The sequence below is a fragment of the Pseudonaja textilis genome, chromosome 2 (assembly GCF_049901715.1).
Source record: "Pseudonaja textilis isolate UNSWEBS1 chromosome 2, rPseTex1.2, whole genome shotgun sequence".
Classification (NCBI taxonomy): Eukaryota; Metazoa; Chordata; class Lepidosauria; order Squamata; family Elapidae; genus Pseudonaja; species Pseudonaja textilis.
In genome coordinates, this window is record NC_141991.1 from 131,570,261 (window position 1) to 131,593,272 (window position 23,012).

General features: G+C 39.9%; 2 protein-coding genes and 1 long non-coding RNA gene across 7 annotated transcripts in view; 2 read left to right on the forward strand and 1 right to left on the reverse strand.

Annotated features, from left to right (window-relative positions):
• CSRNP2 (cysteine and serine rich nuclear protein 2) overlaps positions 1-4,884 on the forward strand; it is a 39,771-nt gene extending 34,887 nt beyond the window's left edge. For all 4 annotated transcript variants that reach the window (XM_026714836.2, XM_087925283.1, XM_087925285.1 and 1 more), the window contains exon 5: positions 78-4,884. In XM_026714836.2, coding sequence (XP_026570621.2) covers positions 78-974 — 897 coding nt within the window. In that variant the 3' untranslated portion in view covers positions 975-4,884. The remainder of the gene's footprint in view (positions 1-77) is intronic.
• On the reverse strand, positions 4,458-19,668 carry LETMD1 (LETM1 domain containing 1). Its single transcript, XM_026714840.2, has 9 exons — positions 19,517-19,668; positions 16,409-16,560; positions 14,804-14,919; positions 12,665-12,747; positions 11,512-11,698; positions 10,913-11,014; positions 10,113-10,265; positions 9,268-9,364; positions 4,458-6,743 (listed from the first exon to the last, which is right to left on the reverse strand). Exons 1-9 carry the CDS (start codon positions 19,666-19,668, stop codon positions 6,670-6,672), a joined length of 1,116 nt encoding a protein of 371 aa, XP_026570625.2. The 3' UTR covers positions 4,458-6,669.
• Positions 19,612-22,770, forward strand: LOC148127086 (uncharacterized). 2 transcript variants are annotated; one of them, XR_015741911.1, is made up of 2 exons: positions 19,612-20,097; positions 20,406-22,770. It is a non-coding gene; the product is annotated as an uncharacterized LOC148127086 (long non-coding RNA). The 2 variants fall into 2 exon arrangements; XR_015741912.1 differs by having other exon boundaries at positions 19,773-20,097; positions 21,732-22,770.
• Positions 22,771-23,012: the final 242 nt, after the last annotated feature.

Genomic DNA, 23,012 nt, shown 5'->3' on the forward strand with positions numbered 1-23,012 from the left:
AAGCTTTCATTCTTCCAGTCACTTCCTCGGTTCTCACACCGGCCCAGTTTTCACTGTCCTTCGCTTCCCCCACCCAGGTAGACCGAATGTCCTTCCCATGCGGCTGTTCCAGAGATGGTTGTGGGAACATGGCTGGGAGAATTGAATTCAATCCCATCCGGGTGAGGACTCACTACCTGCACACCATTATGAAACTAGAGCTAGAGAATAAGCGGCAGGTGAGCCGGGCCCAGGTTCTGGATGAAGAGACCCCTCATAGCTCCGGCAGTGACTGGCTGGGAAGCCAGTCCCCAGAGACCCAGGATTTCCAGGAGTTCATGGCGGAGAATGAAACGGCAGTCATGCATCTTCAGACAGCCGAGGAGCTGGAGCGGCTGAAGGCGGAGGAAGACTCTAGCAGCGGCTCCAGCATGGAAAGCTTGGGGGTGTGCATTTTGGAGGAGCCGCTCTCTGTCTCCGAAGGGATGTGCCCAAGTCTCGCCACCCCAATCCTCATTCAAGCTCAGCTGCCACCAGGTTCCTCTGTTCTGTGTTTCACGGACAGTTCTGAGCAACCCAGCTCAGCTGAGGGCAGCCAACCCTACTTGAACAGTGGGCCTGTTGTGTACTATCAGGTTGACCAAAGGTCAGTGCTGGGGGTGAAGGGCGAAAATCGAGCAGAGGAGCCTGAGGGGCCCCCTCGTTTCACAGAGGAGAAGGAGCTAAGCATCTACTCTGTCCCTGTGACTTCGCTGGTGTCTTGTGGCAGAGCCACATCCACCAGCAGTGTAGAAACAGAGAAGGCTGCTGTATCTTTTGAGCCCCTGTCTTCTGAGAGCTGTCAGCCTGAAGTTCCTCTGCCAAGCCTGCCACTCCACACAGACGTGCCACAAGACAGTTTGCGGCCCCAGAACGTGGTGCCTCGATCGCCAGAGAGGGCCTGCGAGCTCCCTTCTTCTGAGGAATGCTCTCTGGGCCCTTCTCTGACCGTGTGACAGTCCCCAGCCCATCGTCTTGATGTTTTATTTATTGACAGAAAGGTTTTTAATCAAATGGCCGCAGCCATTTGGAATTAATAGTGGGGTGGGGGAGGGGAAGGAGAAGGGGTTGCTTTATGTGGGCTCCACCATATAAGGACCTAACAACAAGCACTTATCGTAGCTGCCTCAGAGTAGGAGGATCTGTCTACTAGTTGGGCGGCCTCCTGTTCCCGAAGAGGTTGGACCCATAGGCAATGGAACTTTGTAGGGGAGGCCTTGACTTCATCCTGCAAGGACCAAATGTGAATGTGTCTCATGGAAGCAATAGAGCTAAAGCTGCCTTTTCTAAAGCGCTGGATGGGTTGGAGGGCAAGCAGAACACTTGTTGCTACTTCATGACGTCAGCCGGTCTCTATGCCTGGTGGAATCTCTCCCTCCAGTTGCTGATCCCAAGCGAAGCCGCCGCCACCCATCCCTTTCTGTCACTTTCAGTGCTGTGTCTTGGTAACGGTGACCTTACTTGCTTGAACTGCTCTAACCAGTTACACAGCTTAAGCTCTGCAACCTCTTATTTATGTGACATTTACTGCCCTTCGTTCCCCGGAAGAATCCCATATATTTTTTAAAATTCACTATGAATTAACTTTGATCATGACTAGCTTACACCTACAGTTTGGCATGCAACTGTCGTAAAAAATAATTTTCATCCTGGAGCCTCTGCCCTGCCCTGCCCTGCCCCTGCCAATAGCTTCACCCAAACATGTTCACGGCCTGTTTTGCTGGCTGGCCTTTGCTGGACTGGGACTGATTTAAGTTTAAATTAACTTAAAAAAAAAAAAAAAAGCTGAATGTTTACGGACATGATGTGACTCAAGACTTGTCACTGACTCTCTGATCCTGAGCTGTCACCTCTGACTAGATCCCCTTCAGGGAACTGATTCTGTAAACACTGAACACTAGGATCCCACCCTAGGATCGGGTGGGATCCAGCTTCTTTCTGAAAAGAACTGCCAGCTTGGGTGGGCAGAGAATTTGACACTTAAGCCTTTCGCCTCATACTTTTATGAATCAATTTTCCCTTTTACTGTCTGTCTTTTCCATTCTAGTTGCACAAGAATTTGGAGGCGATATTGAAAGCTTTCTGACCCCTTGCTCCTTGCTTTTAGCAACCTAGCATTCTGGATGACTTGAAAGGGCACGGAGTCTGTGCGTGCAGTAAAACTGCAACCTGCTGGGTCCCAAGCATTTAGGGGTCAGTAAATGTGCAATAAGGTGGCACCTGCAATTCCCCTCCCAGTGAAGTGTGTACATTGTTCCAATTGGTCTTGGAATAAAGGGAGAAAGGACGCCCTTGTAAACTGCCACTCACCCCTATGACCACTCTAGGATAACAAAAGCACTTTTCTCTTCCAACTTATTAGGCACCCTTTCCTTCTTCATCTACCTTGTAGTAAGCAGCGGATAATCATTGCTTTTGGGTTGTCACCTGTTCTGACCCAGCTCATGTTATAGCCCTGTGGTGTATGGCCTGGGGCTTAGCAAGAACTGGTTTCCCCTGTATTTAGGAATCTCTTCTTTTTTCAGACTGCTCAAGATTTACAATGAAAGCTAGTCTGGGTAATTTGGTTGCCCTTAACTCCTTATGCATAAGAGAGGATGGGATTTAAGTAGCCTTTGCAGGGATATATATCTTCATCAAAACCTACTTCCCAGCTGAAAAAAATAATACAAGCGCCATCAGAACCTAGGTATGGGTGTTTTGTGTTTTTTCAGGCATATCTATCTATGGCATATAGATCTAGGTAAATGCTAGGCCATGTAAGTTTCTAGATGCTGAATCTGGAAAGACTGAACAGGCCTGTCCCTTAATTGCAAAGCTGCTTGGGAGTAGGCAGAGCAAGAAAACTCTGGCGGTAGCCAAGTCTAACTTAATTCTTGGCTGTTAACGATCAGTGATGAGCAATCGGTGCTGCCAGTGCATCCAGAAAAGCCTATTCTCCTGAAAGTGACTCTGTAAGGTAAAACACAAGCAAATGCTGTGCAGGCGGCATTGACATGTAACATCGTTCCAGCCCATTCCAGGCTTCAGTATAGATGCAAAGACTCTCGTACCAAATCCCTGTCTGATTTTCACCTTATTTCGCCCAAGCTCCCCTTGTACTGATTGGCATATAGTATACAGCCAGGGCTCCAAAACTTTGCCAGACTACTTAATTGCTTTCACATCACTACCTCTTTCAGGGGATTGTTTAGAAGCAATGCTATGTTTGGTGAGCAAATGTCTCCTTTGTGGATTTTAAAACGTAAGAGAATGCATGTGCAGCCTCAAAAATGTCCGCTGTCCTCCTTTTGTCTTTAAAAAGCCACACAAGTCATTGCATGAGACACACACAAACATAAACACGCCTTCCTATACACTGGTCTCCTTCCTGAGGGGTTGTTGAGGCTTTTATTCCATGCAGTTTCACCCCAGACTACCTTTAGGAGTCGTCTCACATTTGTAGTTTACAAAACAAGCGGTGCTATAACAAGCTAAATTTATTTTCAAGGCAGCTGATCTCTCAGTTGCAGCAAATGTATTTAGTGCTCTTCACATCTGAATCAAACAGAAGAGAAATAATTTCCTCCTCCATCGAATAGGTGGCTTTGTAGGTATCTGGGTCAAAGAGGAGACATCTCTTATAAAATTCTCAACGTTTGAAAGCACCTTGGCTATTTATAATAATTGCTTTTTTTTACACAACTACAGTAACATTATCATGGGCAGCTGTAGGTTTGTTTCAGGACAAGGTGCACTTGTCTTTTTCCCATATTATTCCTCCATTGTTCCAGCTATACTCTTTGTAGCCCTGAATTAGGAATCTTTGTACTGTAGATCTGCTCTAAAGTAGTGGCTAAAACCAGAGGCTTTGCTCCTTTAACTGCATGGTGTTTGTTCTGGGGATTTGGCACAATCGAGCCCTAGAATCAAGTTTTTAAATGGGGCTTACCTCAATTCTTGCAGATCTGGCAGTATAATAAGAATATCCCCCTGTAGAGTGCTTAAGCTGTTGCACCCCTTGGCCACCTGCCAATACTGACAGATGGTTTGGTGGAATACACTTTCTGAAAATGGAAGCAGCTTCACACTTAAAATACCAGGATTCCATTTTTATAATGCAGAAACAATTCTCGGGACTGACATTCTCGAATGCAATGATTAATGTAATGGCTTGATAGAAACCCAAGTACTAAAATACAACATTCTTACACAGAGGTGTAGATAACGGAAGAAAACAGAAACTCAACATACCATCTATTACGCTGGCTTTTTCATTTCTACCAGATGCTTAGTTATGACAAAAAAAGGCATCCTTAAATAGCTATTTGTAGAAAAATAGCCAGAAAAATAAGACACTCCTTCCTGAGCATTATGAAAAAAGAAAGGGCGCTGATCTCAAATGACAGAATTTTATTTCTAAATCCTGTAGTACAGGCTTCCTAGTTTTTGTTTTAAAGAATGTTCTTTAATGCAAAAAAAAAAAAAAAAGGCCTACTCTCTTGCCTGTCTCCCTTTTGTTATTAATAACAAAACTATCTTTCTTACTCTGATGTGGTGGTACATTCGCCTGTTCTCCCTTCCCCTTCCCTTCTTTTGGTGCTACTGAACTGTTTACAGGACAGTCCTTTAACTACCTGGAAGACACTTCTATTAACAGAAGCCCTGGTCTGATATTGGTATTAGCCCTGTCCTCTTGTCACTTGCAACCAATAACTTCATAACTCTGCTTTCCTGCAGGAAATACACAGGTGGCATTTTCAATGTGAATCCAAAGCTTGTCAGGTCCTTTACATTTTTGTTTTGCCTTTTATGTTCTTTTCATTGTGATAATGCTGTATTTAAAGAGGATATTTAAGTGTAAAAACAAATAAATGCGTAAACTTACATGAAGTGAATTTTGTTCTCAAAATGGGTGCTGCCTTCTATTCAGTTACAGACCCCGTGCATGTGCGTGCATGTTTTTCTGTATTTTTCACAGCTGCTTTTAACCAAAGTGCAACATATGATTAATACTTGCAGAGTCTGCATTTGTGAAACAATCCTTTCTGTCTAAAGGAATTAAACAGTATCAAAGTATATACAATGTTTCATCATAACGGTGAGGTTCTGCATTGGATCACGGGAACACCTTCCAAGTAGCAGCTTTTGCAGCTTGGCTTAATTTTGAATTGTGACAAGTCTATAAATTTATCCCATAGTGAAACCTAATGGAAAAATCTTTTCACGCTTCCGGGGTTTATTCTCTTGCATAGATTTTATTTCAAAAAGACTGATCATATTACCTGGACTAAGGTGTACACAAGAAAGACTTGGGTCATGAACTTAGTAGTCACTGGTTATTTTACATGGGGAAAACAACTATTCATAGCTTCAGTGTTTCCAGTAATTTATGATTCAAGCTCAGGCACTCAAGAGAAGTCACAATAGTGATATGTTAACAGAATCACTTCAAAACGCCACAATTAACAGGATTGATGCATGTTTTTAATGTTCGCCATCTTGCCATCTTTAATGGTAAACATTTATCTTTCAAGTAAAATACATGTAATATACACATTTCTCACACATTTTATGATTAGCTCAAATACAGACTTCATCTTATACACGCCACCCAGAATTCCAGCTTCTGGTATCATGCAGTCTAATTTTTTTTTAACCCCCTTCCTCTTCCCCACCCCCCACTAAAGGATTTTTTCAAGTCTGCTATACTTCGTAATAATAATAAAAATCCTGTGATCTTACAACTCCTGAGAGACCAAGATTGAGTCTTCCCTTTTGATAGGAATGAGCAATGCTATCTCAGCTATGCCTTCCCGGTCTTTAACTGCCTTGGGTCTTTACTACTAAGTCTTGCAAAATCAGGATCAAAAAGGAGAAACTCTGTGTGTGTGTGTGTGTACAGATGAAGAGACACTTTAGCTTCAATACTGTCCTAACATTTCCATCCTAGTCCCTCTAAACAATTGCAACTGGAAAGAAATAAGAGTCCCTGAAACATTTCAAGACAAAAGAGATGGATGAAACAAACATTAAGACACGTGGATCTCTTCCCCCGTCCCCTTTAGCTGGCAAGAGTGAAATCACAGAAAGTGGTATGTGACTCTGACTGTACGTTTAGCAAAAAAAGCTGCAAAAAAAGGCACATTGTACCAATGTGCATTCTGCAATTGTTCATTTTTAAAAATATATTTATACGGGTTCCTGGCCAATATGAAACAAACTTCATTGTAGCCATTTGAGGGAGTTGATGTGTCTTTCCAACAGAAGAATTTGCCTCAAGCATTATTAGCAAGATTTTGGACTGGCAAGCCTGAACAGTCATATATTTTGACAATCCAAGAAAGAGACCTGTAAGATCATAAGTGAACCAGGCTTAAATGCAAAGTTAGTGAAATATACAGCAGAGGTATTTTGTTGCGTATCTTAGCAATTGTCTTCACTCAAAACAGTTAGTGGGAGAATTTTATTAGTACTGCAATGTTTTCTTCTAGTGTCACCTCTACACTAACAAATTCACTGGAGTGTCTTCTGCTGGATTCTTGCCTTCCAACCCATCCACACACACCCTTTTTTTCTGAGTCAATGAAAATAAAATGTATTCCCCTTTCTGGTTCAGCCAACAGACAATATACAGCATATATTCAATAATCCAGAAGGGGCTGTTTCCGGTTACCTCTTAGAGGAAGGGGTGAAGTTGATAGAAAGTAAGACCATCGCGTGTGCCAAGAGTGAAGCCTCAGAGTCTGAAAAGAGAGCAACTTTCTATTTCACTGGATTATATTCATAAACATTTTAACACTAATTTTGATTGCAAAGAGAAATTAAGACATACAGAAATAGGAAGGAGACAATTCTCAATCCCTTCTGAAAGGTTAGGAAGAACAAGACTTACCTGCTTCACTTACTGTCTCCTCAATAAACCATTCATTTTAAAAATAAATTATTTTGGTTTAGAAGGTTAAATCCGATTTTTGCTATGTTTCTATAGCTAAGAACTTCATTATTTTTACGGATAGAATACTAATCTTTCCTGGTATTGTAGTCTAAGTATTTTTCTATTTACAATCATCTTCTCTGTGGCCCCTTCCTTGCAATGCATCAGTCGGCTTGTTTCTGTTAATTTTTTGTAGCAGCGTCACAGTTTCTGACATGACAAATTCCCACCACGATTTGATACTCGTTACACAGAGAAATGGTCCATGTTGCCCCAAGGTAGCTGTCTGGACTGTGTATTTCAAGAAATAAAATGTGACGTATTTTTATCCTCTGCACAACTAAGCCTGCAGAAGTATTATGTATTTTTTAGCCAACTTTTATTCGTTGTTTGACTGGAATCTTTTTTTTGAGTTTGTATTGCCATATGAAGTTACCATTCACATATTCAAAAGCTTAGGTCAAACTGTCAATTGAACATATATTGAGTTCCCTTAAAAAAAAAAAAACTTCTAAGTTTAAATAAGACGTGGAGAAAAATGAAGATCAGGGACAAATGATTAGAGAATATATTAATGAGAAAGGAGGGCATAAAAGGCACTGGGATAAGCTCAACTCTGCTTAACTGGATCCTTCACTTGGGATTTTGATCTTTGAAGACTTTTATCTGGCCAAGAAGCCTTAAAATTTTATTAAAAATTGAAACTGAGATTTTCATTTTGTGTCATTTATTAAACTAAAGCAGCAAGAGCACTCAAAAATGCAGGGCATCACCTAGCCAGAGCTAAATGTTACAATGATCCATCCTAAAATACACACACAAAATTGAAACAATTAAATGGAGACGAGATGAAAGCATTTCAAGAACTCAGCTGACAACATATATGGATGCAAGTAGTCCTCAAACTTGCAGCCATTTATTCAGTTATGATTTGAAGTTACAACACTGAAAAAGAGATTTATGAGAGGTTTTCACATGACTGGTGTAGCATCCCCATGGACACAATATTGAAATTCAAGCACGTGACAACCGGGCTTGACAGTTGCACTGTCCTGGGGTCATGTGATCATTTGTAACCTTCCCAGCTGGCTTCTGACAAGTCAATGGAGGAAGCCAGATTCACTTAATAATTGCACTTAACTATGGCAAAAAAGATCATAAAACATGGCACAAGTCAACTTTTAGCAACTGAAATTTTGGGCTCCATTATGATTGTAAGTCAAGGACTACTTGTATTACCTATATAATTATATATTTGTGGCTTGTTAGATGAGAATCCCCATTTTCCACCACAGTTTTCCAACTTTTTAGAATTGCTTGGTCAATGCCTGACATTTACCACTGCAGAAAAGTTTCCCTGACTTGAACTCCAGGAAATTAAGATTTTTACCCCAGATAATACCCAGATAATATCCCAAAGAAATCATCTTCTGCTGTGTAGTATACAATACTACTTACCTAACTTTATAGGTAATCCTGGGTTAAAAACCACCAATTCACCATTCAAAGTTACAACAGCACTGAAATGAGTCAGCTTATGACCAGTCAATATTTTGGATGTCCCCGCACCTCTGTACCATCTCACTATAAACTTAGTGTTTGGTAACCGTTTCGTGTTAATGATAGTTGTAGCATCCATGGTCACATGATCATTTTCCACCTTCCCTGTGGCTTCCCAAAAGCAAAGTCAATGGAGAAGCCAGCAGGGAAGATTGCAAGTTGCTAGGGTAAGTCTCCTCCATTCAGCAGCAGCCAGTCACACTGGGTTGGCACTGCACTGGCAATCCACAGGCACACTCCACATGGCAGCAGCCATTTCTGCCACCCACGCAACCTTCCCCAGCTGCCACTTAGCTGCCCACTGACCTGTTTGTGAGCTACCTGAAGCTGGCAACTTCCTGTCAGCTTCCCCACTGACTGGTTGCTGGAAACCTACATGAAGTTGTGAGGAGGTCGTTGCTTAACAATGGCCACAGGTTGGCTGGGATTGCCTTTGTTAAGCAATGACATTGCTATATGACATCACTTAGTGATGGAAATTCTGATCTCAAATATTATCGTTGAGGACTACTATCATATGTCACTATGGCATGGCTTATGATCAGTACAGTTTGTGACACAATAAAGCAGCAATAATATTTTTAATTATTAAGAGATTCTACTTTAATGTTCTTGACTTATCGATGGTTAGCTCCCTTTTAGGTTTTATTTCCACAGACGCCTAGTTAGGCAGAGAGGGGCAGGTGAGTGCGTGGGTGTGAGTTTTGATGCGAGAAATTTTCCAGAACCAGTTATAATACTAATCCTCCTTCCAATGGTTCAGCCAATCTTACCTCTTAGTGAACTGGAGAGTGATAGCCACCGGTTCAACCAGAGCCTACAAACTTCTGGATCCAGATGAATGGAATTCAAGCCACGGGTATAGCATGCCTGCAAACATCAGAGGGACCCCTTGGAATGCAGCAAGATGCTCTCATGTCACAAAGAATCATCAAATCCAAGAAATAGCTGTGTTGGTGTTACATACATATAAGAGGCACATAACCCTCAGTTGCATATGACCTCAAATATTTCGAGCATGGCCTTTGGCCTTTGGAATTGTACTGATATTTTTGACAGGAGCTAAAAATCAATACATTTAGGGCCATTGGGAGAAGGAGCTAGTCTCTCTAGAATCTAGATTTATCTATTTGCCTAGACCAGGGGTGTCCAACCCTGGCAACTTTAAGACTTGTGGACTTCAACTCCCAGAATTCCTCAGCCAGCTTTGCTGGCTGAGGAATTCTGGGAGTTGAAGTCCACAAGTCTTAAAATTGTCAAGGTTGGACATCCCTGGCCTAGACCATTAATGTACCCTCTCTCAGCTGCAAAGACAGATAGGGAGACATCCCCCTCCCTTCCATAGCATTCCTGTACAACTAAAAGCATGGTAAGATAGTGCTCACAGTTGTCCTTCTTTGCCCACAATATGCTAAACTAATTTATACCCAGTTTGTTGAATAAGCCATCACGGTATAAGTCACAGAAAGTCCATATTGGTTCTCAGACTGGTAACTTTGACTATTACTTGTTTGTAAACTGCCCAGCACTTATGAGGATTAAAGCAGAAGATGAATTAATAATTAGTCCGCAGTCAACCACAAGGCTCAATCATCCACCTCATATAAATTTATCTTACCACTTGCGCTTCCTCATCTGTCAGTTGGCTTACTCCTAGTTTCACCATTGCTTGGTCCAGATAATGCAGCTCAGAGAGATGGCTCCTCAAGCGATTTCTCAGGAAGAAAGATGGCAAGCGAGGCGTCAGGAACAAAACACGACTGAGAACTTTCTGAGAAAAACAAGGCAAAGATAACATTTCAGGTAAAAATGCTTTACTGTGAAATCTCCATTTCGGAAACATTTTAGCCTGTGGACAAGGTAGTAGGGATGAACAATGATGGCAGATGCAATTGCATCCTGCTTTAAATCCAACCCACTGCTGAATATGGAGTTTTAAGATTTGTAAGTAGGAAAACATTTAGTTTTTTGGGATTTCTCAAGCCTTTCAGGCAAAGCACATGAGCAGAAAGAGGAAATGGCAGTTAACAGATTCATCATAAAGGGACAATGAAGGCTTTTAAGCAGTTCTCCAGTTTCATTCCATGTTTATAATTTTATTAAAGTTATACAAATATACAAGTGAAATATAGGAAAAGGGGGAAAGGGAAGAAGGGAGAGAGAAAAGTGGGGGTAAGGAAGAAAAACAAAAATCATTAACTTCCAACTCTTTTCAGTGCAGTACAATAAAAACATTAAAGCCACTAATAGCCATTTCTTTGACAAGAAATTTATCCACCGGTAATTAGCAAATCCCGAAGTCAAAGTTTCATTTTTTTTTCTGTCTCAAGCACAAAAATTAGAAACCGTTCCAAGTACAAAGTTAGGTGTATTCTTTTCTTTGATTAAAGTCAACTTCATTCCTTAAAAGGCACCTACCACATGCTGAACCGTGAGCTGTTGGATACCAAAAGGATGCCCCACAAATAAACTCCTCACAGCTTTAAGCTCTGTTATATCTGGATGTAATCCTTCCTGAACCTTGAAGATTAAGAAACAGAAAAGCAATTTTTACCAAGTATAAAGTAGGACCTGATCCCGTGCACAACTAAACCAACTACCACAAGTGTTTAAAACATCCTCCCACCAGGCTTTAATATATGCCAAATTCTACCTTACTGCATCAGAAAATGTGAATATTAAAGTCTTCCCAACACCTTACTACAACACTCAACTGGTACCTCCCTATAATTGCAGCATGTACAGCTACATGCTACCTGAATTGGCTTATTTCTTTCTTTCCATTATAATGTATGCTGACATTATTTTATAAAACATGAGTGCATCTGCACAGAGTCTTTTCAACAGTGTGAAACCATTAAAAAACTGAAACATTCTCACACTTTTGCCTACATGAGATGAACTATATAGGATGATCTATGCACTTGACCAGACTACAAAAAAGCAAAAGTCTTTTTTTTAAAGATTTTTTTTTTAAATATCCAGGATTGCTTCTTTGTCAATGGAGAAAGAGGTACCTTTTCACAGAGGTATAGCATCCGTTGGCGAAGCTGAGGATCATCTGAGAAGTGAGATAGATGTGTTAGACCATCAATCACTTCAGTATATGCCTCCCTCCTCATATTGTGGTAAGTGTTCAGAAACTCAGCTTGTTGTTTAGGAGTCCAGAAGTGGCGTATTAAGAGCTGTCTTGGGAATAAATACCTTGGGAAGGAGAAATCGTTTGGAAGAAGTGACTTCTAAACGAAGACGACTAACAAATACGAATTTAGGAATACGTATGTTATACATTTACAATCAAATTTAGGCCAAGGAAATCCAAATGTTGCAACAGGAAATTGATTTTACAGCTTCCACCCACAGTGAAAGCTTTTATTTAAGGTAATTTCCATTAAGGGAAGAAGAAAACAACAGTCTGGCAACTGTAACCACGGCCCTGACAACCTGAAATCCTATGGAATTATTCTTTTGGAAATTTAGCCAGGTTTTGCTAAAAGCCAACTTTTTAAGTTATCTCCATAGGACTGCTGAAAATGGACTTGAGAAAAAGAAAAATGCTATCTTATGTTGCCAATATATCCAATAAAACTACTTCTGTCATATAGTAACTGACCTGACAATACATACAACCTTCCGAGATCTGGTTCCTCAGTCTTGGAAAATCCCAGTCTTTGGAATTCTCTTCCCAGATGCCATAATTTAGGTGCCAAGCTAGATTTGCCTTGATAATTCCATTAATAATAAATGTGATTCTTATTTGCCTCTTGTTCTTCTTTGCAGTTTTATTACTGTTTTGTTTTCCATTTTGTTTCTTTTAATATTTTTTACAAGCCATCTTGCACTCATGAAAAGTGGGTGGAAGGTTTAATAAATAAACCTGTTCTGTTCTTGTGCAACATATTCCATATTCTATGCTGGCAGTCACGGGCTTTATCAGTAGACAGAGTGGCCTTCAATCATATTTTAATCCAAATCTGTTAGAGCTAATTGTCCTCATGTCCTGTTTCCCTTTCCCCCTGTTAAACATTTCCCGATCTTTAGATTTGTCCTTTTTTTAAAAAGTGAGCATTTTAAAGCATTTAGCAATTATACTGAAAGACAGGAGAAAGGGCAAAAAGGCTGCATCTCAGTAAATCTTAAGGATCTAGATAGAGACAAAATTCTACTTACATAAGCAAAAGAACAAAATAGTTGGCAAAGGGTGGAAGAGAGAGAATCCCGACAGGAATGGCTTTAATAAGGTCCCTGCGAAACTAGAGGAACAATGCATAGTTACTATTATTGTTAATTGCCAGAGACCCCCTTACTAATGCAGGAAACCAGTTTTACAATTGATTGTTTTTGGTTCTTTACCCTTTTGAAGTTTTTATAATCCCTTTACAAACTTTATAATACACTTATAGTTGCAATACAGAGGAACCTCAGGTCATGAACGCTTCTGTTTGCAACCAAATTGGGTGGCAAACAAAAAAATCCACCCAATTTTTCAATCAGATCACAATTCAAAAATCGGGTGGTGAACAAAATTGGTGCAGAAAGATTCCCTTTCCGTGCTGATTTCCCCTTCGGAGCCAATTTTTTTTTTACTGCGTGCATACACAATCAGTCATGTTTCCGGACACGACCAAATCAGGTAGCAACCAGAGTCCAGGAACGAATTACGGTTGCGACCTGAGATTCCATTGTAGTTACAATATTGATATTAGTTTACCTTTAGATTTTAGTGATCGTAATTTTGTATTTCATGATAGCTACTTTAACTTCATAAATTCTACAATTTTACCCAAATTATCTCTCTTATATTGACTTTTGTCTTTCAAAACATACCCTAGTAGTCTTGATATCATGTTGTTATATAGTTTGTGCTGGAGATCTAAATTTTAGTCAATTATTTTAGCATATAGACCAGGAATTGTTTATCAATCATCTTAAAGCTATTAGAGACTACTATATATGACTATTGTCCATGGCACATAATTATTCACTCATTATTCTAAATCATGATTGATTTAACCAAGATTTATTAAAAACCGTAACTGTTTGGATTCATGAAATACTGGAAGTCCATGACAATTGGAGCTTAAATCTCGATTGTTTAATGATGAGGACGTTGAGCTGCCGACATGACTGTTTCACTCAATGTCTGCAATCACAGCATTCCCTTGTTATGGTCACTAAGCAATCTCCGGGGTTGTTAAGCCCATGGAGTGAAAGAGTTGCCCACTGAGCTCAACTCCTCTCCATTTGCACATAAGTGCAAACAGGCTGCCAAGCACCCAGATCGCAATGTTACAATGGGGGATGGGGGGGAAAGTTGTTGCACATTTTATGACAGATAGGATTGCTTTACAGCAAGGGTGTCAAACTCCCAGCCGTCACGTTGTCCTCACGTAACTTATCATGACTTTCCCCCTCTTCACTAAACCAGAGGTGGGCGTGGCCAGCGTGTGACGCATCTGGCCCGCGGGTTGTCACCCCCGCTTTACAGGGTATGAAGCACAAAAAACGGGTTAAGTCAAGGAATGTCTGTATTCTAAATTATGATGAGAACATTCTAGGTTGCCTGATTCAAATTTTCTGCTCCACTATATATAATCTGAATGGTGATTAGTGGGACACAAGATTTTACGGTAGGCCAGATTTTCACTTGGTGCATTGTGAACATAAGTCACTGTGGTTTAAAGTCACGGTTTTGCTTGATGGTTATGCCAGGAATCTAGGTCAGCCCCGAGGCCGTATGTCACAAATTACTTGCCCTAATTTCAAAATTCTGTGCAAAAAATCAGTCCAGGCCTCTAATAAGAATTGTCAGTTGTTTTCTTCCAGCTTTGGAAAAATGCAAGATAGTGTGAGGAAATAACTATTAGAAAAATGTGTGGCTTTATATTTGTTTTAACTCTAGCCCCATCTGCTGCTTGCTTTATCCCTAATTACGAGACAGACTCCAGATTATTACTGAACAAATGTAGCCTTAGAAAGGGGGGGGGGGGAAATGCTCATTTCTGATTATTTCAAAAACGGATCATCTGTAAAACAACACTGTATCAAACTAAAGCAAACATGTTTCCAGCATAAATATATTTCTCATTACCTCAAGTAGATCATTTTTTGTTAAAATCCTTTAACGTAGAAGCAAAACAGTGTACTAGATATGCACTATGTAAGATAATTCCTCACGTATAAATAAAGATGATTCTTGAACTGCAGGAACTAGAGACTGCCTAAAATTAACTTGTTAATTCCAACATCTAGTGCAATTTAAGCATCAGAAAGTCAAGAGGAAAGAAAGAACGTGGAATATAAACCCACCTGTCTTAGTCTCTCCATTTCCCTGTATGGAAGTTGATGGAACTGGATATTTTTATTTAACATGTCTGCCTTTATTCTTCTTATTTCTTTTGCTTCTGAAAAGAAAATCTGTAAGCCTGAACAGAACATATAATTATTTTCAGATTTCACTTCCACTTTCTTGTTGTGTATTTCATAGATTTATTTTAATCTGAAAATATCACTACCCATTTCCTTCTAGGTTACAGTTCCTGGTCTCAAAGGTGCTTTTTCAAAGGGCACCTGGACTGTTTTTTTCCTTGAAGAAGAAGAAAACGTTTTGCTTCTCATCCAAGAAGCATCATCAGTTGGAAACATTTTCTTTTTCTTCAAGGAAGAAAACAGTCCAGTCGCCTTTTGAAAAAGCACCTTTGAGACAACTACATGACCTGGATGACTGAGAATCTCCAATGATGTACAGTTCCTTGTGTTTATTGATTTTGGGGCCCACTTTGACTGTTTTGTTCAATTTCTAAACCATCTTGGCCATGTAATTGTTTCCCTCCTGATTTAATGGTATTAGGGCATGCCACAGAAATACAGAATCGTAACATTGATCTTCATAATGTAATGATCTTCATAATGTAAGCTTCTTCAGCCTGGTTGTAAGGTATACTATATTTATACTATGCATATAACTATTTTCTTACAAGGAATGAGAGAAAACTGTTGAGAAATAAGAAGACATTCAGCTATGCTGGCTATTCTTTTCGTGTTCTTTCAGCTCAAGACCTCTTCCTTTCCCTGTCCTTCTGCAAAACCCACTGCTTTCATAAAATATATTTTACACACGCACACAATGTCATTCAGAATGTCAGCATATTGCTCATATGTTCATCTTTTCCTCCTCAGATCAAACTATGGACTAATTCAGATTTAATGGAAAACACTTCTTTATTAAAAAGAACAAAGTACTGGAAGCCTTAAGCTCACATTCTTTCTTCTCTATTTCCCTCTTCCTCTAGGAATTAACAAACAACAATTACCTAAGACTTCTGAGCTTAAAGATGTTCCTGAGAACATGTCAGGATCAAACTGTAATTTCAAATAAGTCTCTTGAAACATTATAATGAACAGTTCCACTTAAATTGGAAGGATGCATTTTTAAAAGCATTTTCCTTGTAAATCTAAAAGAACTGGGAAGGGGAGGAACAAGCATGAGAGTCTTTCATTATACCGGAATTGGATACATTTATCTGGAATGCTGCATATATGATTAATTATTATAATTAATATAAACATTTATTTTCCAAACTTCAGTTTAGCGTACAGAATAGTATGCAGAAACACTCCCATTTTCAGTTTGAAATGGTTGTTTTACATAGAAAAAGCTATTTCAATTAAGTTTTGAGATTGTTCAAAAAAGCTTAAAAGAGGGCTCTATTTTATTTATTATTAAATTTATTTGCCGTCCATCTCATTTCAAAACAATTCTGTTAGACACGCTTCCATCAGTGCAATTCATTTCAAACCTGAAACAGGATATTTTCAATTTATAACATTTTGCGTACTACCAAAATGAAGACATATATTCCTGGGTTGCATTTTCACTGAAATTACAAACTATACTTTTAAATGAAAACCCACCTTTTAAAAATGTTGAATATAGCTGATAGAAACGTGGGAATTTCCTTTCCAAATATCTTTCATACTGATGATTCAGGTATTTGATTTTTGAAACCAAAGCAGAGGTAAGCTTGTTTGAATTTGCTTTTGAAGAAAAATGGCACACTGGAAGTCTGAAAGGACATCCAAGTTCAGCACTTGTATCGTCATGCATCTCTTTTATGCCATTTAGCTCACAAAGAAACATATTGTAGTTATAACAGAATAATGGACAACAGCTATCTCTGACTGATGTTTTAAATAATACAGCTTAATATTAGCATTTTATGCCCACAATGAAAAAAGGTTGGAACACATTTTCATACAACTTATACATAATTATAAGTGGAGTACCTAGTTTTATTACTAAAGCAAAATAACACTGCAGTCTAATTGCAAAGGTATGCTCAACAAAAAAAACCTCTATGCTCAACAAAACTGCAAAATGTGTATCTTGTTAATCAGATACTGTGGTTCATTAAATATGGTTTAAATATTTTGATAACAGGAAAATATCCAAATTTTAAAAAAATTATTCTAAACCACCCCAGCTACAAAAAAAACCCCTGTACAACAGTTTTACTTTCATCAGCTAGTGTGGTAAAACTCCTTTTTTGAAAAATGTTGTGACAAGTGCTAGAACAATGAGAGAATCAATGCTAATCATTCTTCCTTCTGGTAACTTTGAAACAAGACAAACATTTTGGATTTAAAGCAATCTTGGCAGGAGGAACAGATTTTCTTCCAAGTAAGAGATCAAGTATTCTTTCCAAAGCCAAATTGTAAATATGTGTTGATGTTTTATGTACTGTGCAAAATAACAATGAAACGACCACTTTAGATTGCTAGCTCATGAGGCAAATTTAAAACATCATCTTCTTTTGCCTTTAATCTCTGAATATAGAAAACCTAACATGTTATCACGAAACAAATGTGAGAATATTCTTAATTATAAGTAATATTTCAGTTTTAAAAGTGTTTTCCTTGTGCTGGAAGTAATCACATCAGTGAAATGAAGCATTCAAAAATGACATTCTCTCCATCTGAAATATCCCCAAATAAAGCCTTATTTTTGGTTAACTGCTGCTAAAGAAGTAATCAGAGTTCTGAAGTGGAAGGCAGAAACTGTGTTTACTTGGCTTGGTTTGAAAATAGCATGTTGTAAAAAACCAATCATTCCAATATATTCCATAAACAAGTGTTAAAGAAAATTGTGACGTAACAAAATGTATAGCCCACCCAGCGTGTATTTTACTTCAGACTGTTTGAGTTCATTACAGTTCAAACATCTTTCCTTGATCACTTGTCTTCCAGGTGGACTACATCTACCATTATCTCACACCATATTCATAGAATTCAGGACTTGAAAGGTGCTGTTTAGGTCACTGATCCCCAACCGACTATTGACTGGAGAACTCCAAATTAAAATATACCAAAATAGCTGCCTAAGAACCAGCTTGATGTATAGTGATTAAGGCATCAGGCTAGAGATGGGAAGATTTGAGTTTTAGTTCTGCGTAGGCACAAAGGCAGCTGAGGGATCTTGGGCCAGTTACTATCTCTCAGTCCTAGGAAGCAAGCAATGGCAAATTCATCCAACAAAAGGGAGTCCATCTGCCTTCTAAAAATTGGTTCCCCTGTTGAATAGTAATTATCATCAGAATGTTCTAACCTTCAAGCAGAATCTCCCTTCCTCTAACTTAACCCCTTTAATTCTGTATGCTGTATAGCAGGGCTGTCAAACCCATGGGGCGGATGCATCACGCACTGGCCACACCCACGCCTGGTTTAGCGAAGGAGGGAAAATCACAATACGTCACGTGATGACGCCATGATGATGCAGGTTTGACACCCCTGTTGCATAGGTAGTCCTTGACTTACAATCACAGCTGAGCCCAACATTTCTGTTGCTAAGCGAGGCATCTTTTAAGTGAGGTTTGTCCCTTTTTATGACCTTTCTTGCCACAGCTGTTTAAGTGAGTCACTGCAGTTGATTAGTTAATAACCTGGTTGTTAAGTGAATCTGACTTCCCCATTGACTATGCTTCTCAGAAGGCCACAAAAAGGATCACATGACCTGGGACCAGTGGTGGTAGTCGACCAGTTCTGCCTGGTTCTGGAGAGCCGGTAGCGGGGATGAGCAGGGGAGACCGAACCCGTTCTCTTTGCTGCTCTGTGGTTGGCCCACCCGCCCACCCTGGCTCCCATACTCACTTTTATGGCCAGAATTCAAAGCACAGCTGCTTTGCGCGGCGCACAATAGCACCGCGCGGCAGCTGCTGCAACGACCATCGTGCGGGCTTGCAGGAGGCAAGTTAGAACGCCTCTGTGCCTGTGCAAAGTGCGTGTTTGGCATTCGCGTGCACGCAAAGTGTGCGCCACGCCCACCGAACCGGTGGCAACTTTATTTGAATACCACCACTGCCCGGGACACAGCAATGGCCATAAGTATGACCCAGTTGCCAAGAATCTGACCTACAACCAGGTGATCGCGAGGATGCTGCAAAGATGGTAACTGTGAAACAGGGTCACAAGTCACGTTTTCTCAGTGCCATTCTAAATTTGAACAGTCACTAAATGAACTGTTGTAAGTCGAGGACTACCTGTACTTCGGATCCGAAGAAAACAAAAGTCACCAAGACCTCCAAAGGATGCGATGGGCTGCTGCATTAACCACCTTTCCTCCAGGCGGCACCTGCACAGCAACTCTCCCTCCTCATAGGATCGCCCTGGCTTGCCCTCCTCTCAGCCTCCGCTTTCTTCCTTGAAACCCTTAAATGGATAATCGGGGCAGAATTTCTTCAGGCGGAGATTAACCGGTACGGAGCAGAACCATTTCCACCCACCGTCGCTGGCTGAGAACTTAATCGGGTTACTTTTGCAACGGGGCACTGACTCAAGGTGCTATTATTGCTTTCCCTCGCCTCCAGCACGAAGGGGACCAGGCATGAAGCTTCCCCCCGCGTTGCATGGAAGTCCGGGAAAAGGCACTGAGACCTACTAGGAAGGGAATGCAAACGGCGGCTGCAGTCATGCCTCTCTCTGTCTCCGGTACCAGAAGCCGGCTTGCCTCCCAGCCCAGACTCTCACCTTAGGGCCGGCCACAGGGGAGGCTCTGGTGGGCGTAAAGCCCGGTGAAGGGAAGCAGCGGGTACGGGAGGTCGGCGAAGTCCTAAACGCAAGCCGGAGCCGCCAAGGCGGCAGCAACAACGCCGGCCGGGCAACAGCAACAGCAACGCCATGCCCGCCGAAAGAGGCAAAAGAGCCCCCGAGGTCTTCCGGGGCGGCTGCGCTCAGCTGCCCGGGTAGCTCACGTGAGAACTCCGGGCGGAAGAAGCGGCTACGGAAGGAGGAAGAAGCCTTGCGACCCCTTGGCATCACGAATACGTGACGTCTGTCTGTCTGTCTGTCTGTCTCTCTCTTTCTTCTTTTTTCTCCCCCCTTCTCTCTGTCTCTGTCTCTCTCTCCCTCCCTCCCTCCCCCTCTTTCTTTCTTTCTTTCTTTCTTTCTTTCTTTCTTTCTTTCTTTCTTTCTTTCTTTCTTTCTTTCTTTCTTTCTTTCTTTCTTTCTTTCTTTCTTTCTTTCTCTCCCTCTCTGGAACTTTGGCGCTAGGTAGGCAGTGTAGGACATAAGAGGGGAAAGCGAGTAGTTTCTTTCCTACGAAAAGTACGGTAAGTGAAATAGAGTGGTCTGTTTCTCAAAAGAAGGTAGAGAAAGGAAGGAAAGGAAGAGGTGGTTGAAATGAAAAAGGTTGGCAGGACAGGAAAACAATCGTAGCATTATTTTCTAATTAATTCTTGAATCACTTTTTACAACATAAAAACACTGTACATTTTTAACAAAGGAAAGGGAAAGCCATAAGTAAGAAATAAATAAAGGAATAAGGGGGAAAAATTAAACTATGAAGTAGTGGCTTCCAATCTTTTTTTTTTTACAGCCATTAGGGGCGCGTTTATATTTTTACCTTCTCTGCTTACAGAACTGTAAGATTGAATGCCACAAAAAAATGTGAAAACTGAAGAAATATCAAAAAGCAGTTGTAATTGTGGAGGTTCTTTTGGCTGTCAGAAAGGGCTGAAATTTCCACAGTTCCAATTGGGAAAACAACTGATGGACATACAGATAATTTCAATCTTCTTAGGGGGGAAAAAGAGGAAACCGGGAGAGGACAGGAAGATAAGAAAATGAAGTCTGAATTGAAATCTTCAGCAAAGTTGCCTCAAAGTTTAAAAAAGGAGAAAAAGCAGCTAGGACTATAGAATGCACTGCATTGCCTGTAAAGAAACGAACTCTTAATTATTGGTTCTTTAACCAAAGAAAGTATAAATAGAGTGTATTGATTTCAAGGCAGAAAAAATATTTTTGCTTAGAATCTGTAACCCAGATTGATAACTGTTAAACCTGAAGGGAAAGGTGGGATATGTGATATAACAGAATACTCATTCTTTAGTCCTATGGTACTAAACGTGAGTAATTAAGTGAGAATGTCTCCAAAAGATCTAAAACTTTAAACAACCAATCTGAGAAGAGGAGATGAAGTTTAGAGTTAAAAAAAAGGGACAGAAAATAAGAGGTAATCAATATATATGATTACAGAAAACAAATATATATATAATCTATATAGAAAACAAGCAACTATCTTTCTACAAATAGAGACATTACCATTTATCTGCCCAAGCAATGCTATTATTAAATAAAGTTTTACAATACTCTGTTTATAAGAGCTGGTGCTTTGAATAAATGAGAGACTACACTATGCTACTTCTGCAGGTTTTTATGGGACTATGTGCTATTAAATGGAGTGGAACTTATTTCTGATCCTGTACCCATTATTAGGGTGGGGTGGATAAAAGTCTAATTGGACTTGTAGTTGAATAAAGAATTTTAGCTTGTCGCAGCAAAACATCTGTGGTAATCCAAACACCAGGATATATCTTTACAGTAGTAATGGGTCAGAGCTTCCTGCAACAGAGACTTAAGCTGGACTTGTGCGGCATGTTTTTTTTTTCATAACCCTTGGCATTGTATGAACCCAAACACTAGACTGAAGTCTATAAACTACATTGATAATTTATAGAATTATATGAATTCAGCCAATTTTAAATTTGTCCATTCAAGCAACCATATCGTATGAAATCTCAAATATATTTAACAAATAGCCACAAAGATATCCATGCACAAGATACTGAAGGGAAGAAGATAATGTTGTTATTATGGCCCAGAGAACATATGGAATGACTTCAGAATGTATCCATTAATTTTGATTCCTATAACTCTGACAACATCTGGATCTTGCTATCTACAGGATAACTTTCCAAAATAATGGTCAAAGTAACAATCTACATCTGGGAAATTTGATTCTTCATACAGCTCTTAGAAATGCTACGTGTCATTTGTGTACCTCAAGTGCCTCTATACCATTTCAGACAAAGGACCATCCAGTCTCTTCTTGAAAGCCTCCAGTATTGGGTCACCCACAACTTCTGAAGGCAAGCCATTTCATTGATTGAAGACCTGTGTACTGCACGAGTCAAAAAGAGGGCTGTGAAGATATTTACAGACCCCTCACATCCTGGACATAAACTGTTTCAACTCCTACCCTCAAAACGACACTATAGAGCACTGCGCACCAGAACAACTAGACACAAAGACAGTTTTTCCCCGAAAAACTGTTTAGCCATCACTCTGCTAAACAATTCCCTCAACACTGTTCAACTATTACAAAGTCTGCATTACTATTACTGTTAATCTTTTCATCACTCCTTATCACCCATCCCTTCCCACTTGTGATTGTATGACTATAACTTTGTTGCTTGTATCCTTACGATCTGTATTGACTGTTTCCTAGTATGATTTATTGTACCCTATGACTATCATTAAGTGATGTACCTTATGATTCTTGACTCTTGACAAATGTATCTTTTGTTTTATGTATGCTGAGAACATATGCACCAAGACAAATTCCTTGTATGTCCAATCACGCTTGGCCAATAAAAGAATTCTATTCCATTCCATTCTATTCTATTCTATTCTATTCTATTCTATTCTATTCTATTCTATTCTATTCTATTGTTCTCACTGTTAGAAAATTTCTCCTTAGTTCTAAGTTGCTTCTCTCCTTGATTAATTTCCATTCATTGTTTCTGGTCTTTCCTTCAGGTGGATTGGAAAATAGTTTGACCCCCTTATCTTTGTGGCAGCCCCTCAAGTGAATCAAGCTTAAGTCATTCTCAGCTATTCCAGTATTAAAATTGTATTTTCTTTTTTATTCTAACACCATTCAAGGGCAGTCTCTAGGTATGGCAGTGAATGGGAACAGGGACAATAAAGACAAGATAATAGAATCCATCTTCGTTTAATTGTTCAGAACAAAAAAACATATTTTGTACCTAGTGAAGTCCATGATTTTGGCTGGAGGGTGGGAGGTGGGATGGCATTCTGCAATTTTCACACATTCCTCAAGAGCCAACAAAGAGCACATTACTATAATCCAACCATAGATTGCCAGTGTGTTCAGCAACCCTCCCAAGACATCTGTCCTATTCTTTATGACAAAAATGGTTGCCCTAAACCTACTTAAATGAAC

Bases quoted from the DNA above. Each gene is read 5' to 3' on its own strand.
- LETMD1 (XM_026714840.2), bottom strand. From the start codon at position 19,668: ATGGCGTTGCTGTTGCTGTTGCCCGGCCGGCGTTGTTGCTGCCGCCTT. The intron at 12,748-14,803 runs GTGGGTTTATAT...TTGTTCCTCTAG, and splicing joins AAATGGAGAGACTAAGACAG to TTTCGCAGGGACCTTATTAA. The intron at 11,015-11,511 runs GTACCTCTTTCT...TTAATCTTCAAG, and splicing joins TGCTATACCTCTGTGAAAAG to GTTCAGGAAGGATTACATCC.